The following is a 6,000-nucleotide window of genomic DNA, read 5'->3' on the forward strand; positions in this document are numbered from 1 at the left end:
CTTTCAGTACTAAAATTCACCAAATTCTCAATCTAATGAAAATTGTACATATGAATAGTTAGCAAACTATCAAGAAATACTTTACTGAGGTATTTCAAAAGTTCAACTATTGTGGTATCAGAGGAGAGAATATGTGCAAATTGTGGTTCTGGTGTCAACAACTGACTGCAGAGGAGGGTTCGTTACAATAAAACCATACTCTCACAGAGTAAAAATAGTATAAACATCTCTCCAGTGAAAATGTCTGCTGTTTGACCAAGTAGACCAAAGGTTGCCTCCATCCTTACTTGGAGATTAGCACTGGATTAAGGTGGAAGAGGGTTTTTTGTTTTTCTCTGTTTTTTCCATTTATTAAATAAAGTAATTAAATCTAATATTTGCTAAATCTGTATTAATAAGATGAATTCACCTTCTCTTGTTAAAAGTTCTTGTTTGATTGACAGGCATCTGTTGATGAAGTCATTTTTCTCTTCCTGGTAGATGGCCTCATAAATGAACTCCTTTTTACTGTGCTTGTAAACTGCATATTTGTAGGGTATACGCTCATGAAGTTTTTCCTTGGGAATTTTAACATGTCTTTCAACAAGATATCCCTTATCTCCACGAGACCTATTAAACAGAAAGTTATTGTTAGAGATGGGACATACAGATGACAAATAATGTAATAATTCGATAAAAGCTAATATAGTTTCTATACTGGCAAAAATAGGAATATTTGATCACATCTAAATTCACTCTCGTTGGTTTCCGGTGGAGAATATATAAAACTATTGGTTTGCAACAGTTGTGGAAAAAACAAATAAACAAACAAAATACCTGGGGAACATTTCGATGTAAGCATCCCAGTTTCCTAACAGTGCTGCAGATTTTAACACAACAACGTCTTTCTCTGGATCCAAATGAAAGTCATTAGAAACGACAACGTGAAAATATATAGATATTCCTTCACTGACTGATGAACTGGAATAAAAGGAAAGAAGCAAGTAAATAATTTCATGGTTAAAAATATTAACTCAAATATGTATATTCTACATCCTGTTACTTACTTTTGTGGTCTCTGATGGCCCACTTGGACATCACTATGATGGGGAGGGCAGGATGAAGTTGGTGGCCTAGAGCCAACTACATATTTTTTGCCTGGTTGCTGTTCTTTTGCCAGATATGCACCTGTGTCCTTATTTGAGTTAGTGGAAGTAGCCTTATAAATGTAAAAAAAAAAAAAAAAGTTAAAAACCCCCCAACAATAATTATTTCTTAATGTATGAATAAAATAAAAATAAAACTCCTTAAGTCCTTCTACTTATGAAAATTGATAAGTAATTAATATTACTTAAATTGGTTTCAGATTGGAAAAAAACATTTCATAAATGTTACAATTTAAAAATCTTTGTCCTCATGTTATAATTTTGCATTTTTGTATTAAATTCAGTTTGTCAATTAAAACTCTGTATTTGACTTCATAATACCTCACTGCTTTGATGATGTCCTTTGTTACTGGGCTATGATTTTTATATAATTTTTGTTGTTATAAAATTGAATATTTTCTCTTCATACTATGATTTTACATTTCTGAATAAAATTCAGTTTGTCAGTTAAAACTCTGTATTTCACTTCTGAATACCTCAGTGTTTTTGGTGGTGTCCTTTGTTACCGGCGTTGTGGAAACAGATAGGTTTGTTTCAGGTGTTGCCTTACTGCGTAATTCAGAGTCACTTTCAGCAGTCACAGCAAGATGTCCCTCTTTCTTATTACAAGACTCTATACCTTGAGGGAAAGCAGCTAATTTACTTTCTAGCTGTGTCTGCAGAAGGGATGTGGATCTGCTTCCATTTTCTGCTTCAACTTGGGTTGCAATGTTGTCTGGTGTTGTAGAATGCTCTCTGTCTGGCTGTGATTCAGCAGCAGCCAATTGTACCTAAAGAATAGCTACAGAGTTAGTTCACTAAATACCTATTAAAATTTTTAAGTATTTATTGAGATAGGGTTTCTCTGGAAGCAGAGCCTACACTGTTTTTGTAATTAATCCTAATAACATGTTATCTCTAATACACACAGAGTTGTGCCACTTTTTAGTTCAAACATGATGTTTGTCTTTGCAAACTCATAACTAAAGGGAACCAGTAAGTTAGTCCACTGTCTGAACAAGACAAACAGGACATTGTGGAAGCTGAACTTGAAGGTCCGGAGAAACTGGTTCTTGTATTTTTGAGACTTTTTTTTTTTTTTTACTGCAGTTGAAGTTGAAACAAGCAGACAAAACAATGTTTTACTTCCAGAAAGAAAAATCTGTGGTTTCCTGTTTAACTATTGCTAGATAAATATATTCCTTAATAAATGATTTGTTTTGTTATAAAATTCAATATTTTCTCCTCATACTATGGTTTTGCATTTCTGTATAAAATTCGGTTTTAGGTTAAAACTCTGTATTTGACTTCATAATACCTCAGTGTCTTTGCTGGTGTCCTTTGTTACTGGGCTGGGTCTTGAAGACTTCTCTGAATTTGTGGTATTTTGATCATCTGAATAACACGTCTCAACTCCTACTTGGTCTTTTTTCCTGTCAGCCTGTTTTGTGAACGTATTTTGATCTGTGTTCATGGAGTTTTTAGTATCAGCTGACTTCCGAGAGAGATTTTGAATCTCATGAGATGTTGTCTTGTTTGCATCTTGGTGTGGGGCAGGCTGTGTTGCTGCCTTGGCTTCTTTTAATATGTCCTCAGATGATTCAGGGACAGTAGACTCAGCTTCTTTGGTTATTGGGGAATCTTTGGAGTTAGACAAGGGTCCAGAATGAACATCACTTTGCTTGTCAGAAGGAATTTGATATGGATCCGGGGTGTGATCTTTGTCTATATCTGATGAATCCCTTGTTTGATGTGCTGCTATTTTGCTGTGGGCAGATGTAGCGGAGGGTGTTGTTTTAGGAACAGACAGGTTTGTTTCAGGTGTTGCCCCACTGCATGAGTCAGAGTTAATTTCAGCAGCCACAGCATTTTGCTTCTGTTTCTCCTCACAAGCTGCTAGTTCACTGTCAAACTGTGTCTGGTGAAGAGATGAAGATGCACTCTCATTTTCCACTGTGGCTGGGTCTGCATTGCTATGTGATGATGCAGCACCTTTGCTGTCCAGCTCAGAATCATCAGTAGCCAACTGTCCCTGAAAAAAACTACACAGTTAGTTAAGGAAATACCATTTCAAATTGATAATTTCTAGAAGCAGAAATTAAACACTTTTTGTATTACTGTGCTATAAAAGGGTAGAGAGATGGGAGGCTAATGCAAACAGCAGAGACACATTTGAAGTTAACAAAAAGCAGGTCTTTAATGTGGCTTTTCATGTTACAACGTTAAAAAAGAACAGGTGGAAATAAGCACATGCTGTGTTGTGTGACAAAACAAAGCAAACAGTCAAATACAGGGTACAAAGACACAAACAATTTAATCAGGGGAAGAGAGGACACAGGGGTAATAAGACACAGCTGAAAGTAATCAGCGTAGACGAATAAAGCTCAAAGCAGGACACAAGAGACAAGAACTTGCAAAGTAATACAGGAAGTAACATAGAACTAAACACAGAAGCAAGAAACACACACTTAACACAATACAGGGGAACACTAGGGAAGGCAAGAATAACATGTAAATTCTAAACACTAACAGAAAGTAGCAAAAACTAAGGATTAAGGATCCTAAAAGACTAAACGTAATACTGAGTCAAAATAAAACCAATCAAAAAATGCCTACAAGTACATAACTCAAAAGAAATTCAAACAAAAGTCAAACTTATAACTCTGGAATGACTGTACAGTAATTAGAGTTAATCCAATTAGATCTTGGTACAATAAAATAACCATGGCAGAGGGAAAAAGAAACACCACCAATTACAATTATAAAATTCAGAAAACCCTTAAATAGGAGCAAACCTGGGTTCTTGTGCTCAAAGTACAAACACCAGTCAAAGCTAAACTTGGAAGGTTTGCAAAAGGATTTTCTTGTATTTTTAATAGGGTGTTTACTGCTCTGGATAATCTTGGTGTAAAACAGTATTTTTTTTTTTACCTGTATTTGGGTGGTGTTTTCCTTTATACCTTTATCTTCTTTTGGAGCCTGGTCTTGATCCTCCTTTTGGCTTTTCTCCTTGGCTGTGGTTGAAATTATATGTGTCGATGTGGCACCATCTGTTTAACAATTAATTTTATGTAAGTTTTATATATATCTATTCAGAGTGAACATGGCATTGGAGATGATCCAGTTTTTTTCCTTATTCATATGACCATGACCTTTGACCTATGACCACGAAGCATTACATTTTCAAATGCTATAATTTGTTATCTTTACCCAGTGATTAACTGAATCGAGCAAATTGGACTGATATCTTTGGCTTGTATAAGCTGTAAAACTTTTTAAGATTTTAAGATGTATTCCTGTGGTGTGTTATTTTGTGAAACTTTCTGGCATCATTGGGATGTCATAGGGTGTTGTACTGAAAAATAAAAGTGTCTTGTACAGCTCTCCATGCCCTATCGTATGATATATTACTTGATATGGTTTCTTGATTTTTTTTTCAGAGTCAATTTTGACAACAAGGAAAGTTAAGATCAAATGCTTGGCCAACCTAGGTTCTTTAAGACCTAGTATATTGCTGTGAAGTTGGAAGACAATCCATAAAAAATTGGGGGTATTATGAAGTTCTCACCAAATTTTAAATAATGAAAACTGTGGACGGTATACTGTTAACAAACAGACAAACAAACAAAACTGATTACATACACCCTCCCTTTGGGGGAAGACCAATGGAAATGACGATACTTGTGTTTCAGACGATTATCAGAACACTGTGTCATTTTCATTCTAGTTAAACATCCACCTACCGTACTGTTTTATGGTTGCAAATGAACTCCTTGAACTAGGGTTAATATAAGTTGTACTATTACAACAGGAAACTTACCTTGAGCCTTTTTTTGAGACAAAAGAAATAACTTGTTGCCACATTCAGGGCAGAATTTAAATGTCCTGTCCACTTGAGTTCCACATTCGGTGCAAAACATGATTGCCTGAAAAAAATAACATTATAAATGACAGAAACATTGTAATGCCCTTGAGCATCGTACGTATAATTCAAGCTCTTTCAAAAACTGTTTTACCAAACTGATTGATATCATCTTATCTTCTGTATGTTATAATAAGTTAAATAGGCGGCAGTGTTGAGGAATTTAAAACATTGAATCTGTGTTAACGTTGTTGTCTGTCAACAATTTACAGTGACATGATTTTAATGTCAGACTTTAAATACTGCTACACTGCACACATTATTGAAAATAATGCATTTCTATATTTTGACATATTTAATGTGATAATAGAAGATGTGAGTGTGTATATTTATTTAAACAGTCAATACATTTGCAAATCTTATAACGTTCAGGTTTTAGTGAAAGCATTGGAAATGTGTTACATATTATTTGTTGAAGTCATAGTCGAAGGTGTACTTTTGAGTACTATTGTAAAAGCCTGAGTAGTAAGAAATGTGTTTTGTTATCAACAATAGACTTTATATAGCTTACTGGGGTCACAGAGTTATTTTCACTTTCATTTACAGTAATGGTGGGGCTGATTCATAATTTTAACTTGCCTTTCTTATACTCAAAGCTTGATCCTTTTCTCTTTGCAAAAGAAATTAGAAATTGCTTTATAAAAAAAATATAGCTGCAAAAAAATCTTGTACAGTGTTTTATTTTATGAAATTAATTTAGGCCATCTTGTATTATGTAGTAGCATTTAACAGTTAAAAATACTTATTTAGATTCATAATGTTTGTCTTTTTATCTTTAAATTACAATACAGGACATGGTGATTAGGGATATGCAGAAGTTAAGAAGGAAGTATACAGTTAGGTCAAATGCTGTTACAGATTACCAATTTATATTGTAATAAAAGATGAATAAAACACATCTGATAATATTTAGTATTACAGACACAATACTTGAACCTCGGGCATGTCCCAGTG

The 6,000-nt window shown here is 34.3% G+C and overlaps 1 protein-coding gene across 1 annotated transcript in view; it reads right to left on the reverse strand.

Annotated features, from left to right (window-relative positions):
• The window catches only part of LOC146617881 (E3 ubiquitin-protein ligase rnf213-alpha-like), a 65,224-nt gene extending 60,180 nt beyond the window's left edge, over positions 1–5,044 (reverse strand). Inside the window, exons 1-7 of the mRNA XM_085371787.1 lie at positions 4,945–5,044; positions 4,056–4,174; positions 2,443–3,156; positions 1,622–1,915; positions 1,047–1,198; positions 817–960; positions 410–609 (exon numbers count right to left, since the gene is read on the reverse strand). Of these exons, the coding sequence (XP_085227913.1) occupies positions 410–609; positions 817–960; positions 1,047–1,198; positions 1,622–1,915; positions 2,443–3,156; positions 4,056–4,174; positions 4,945–5,044 (1,723 nt within the window). The remainder of the gene's footprint in view (positions 1–409; positions 610–816; positions 961–1,046; positions 1,199–1,621; positions 1,916–2,442; positions 3,157–4,055; positions 4,175–4,944) is intronic.
• Between the last annotated feature and the right edge of the window lie 956 nt (positions 5,045–6,000).

This window comes from Diplotaxodon limnothrissa, linkage group LG15 (genome assembly GCF_057381915.1).
Source record: "Diplotaxodon limnothrissa isolate DT_005_m linkage group LG15, D_limnothrissa_male_GT1.1, whole genome shotgun sequence".
In the NCBI taxonomy this organism is placed as follows: Eukaryota; Metazoa; Chordata; class Actinopteri; order Cichliformes; family Cichlidae; genus Diplotaxodon; species Diplotaxodon limnothrissa.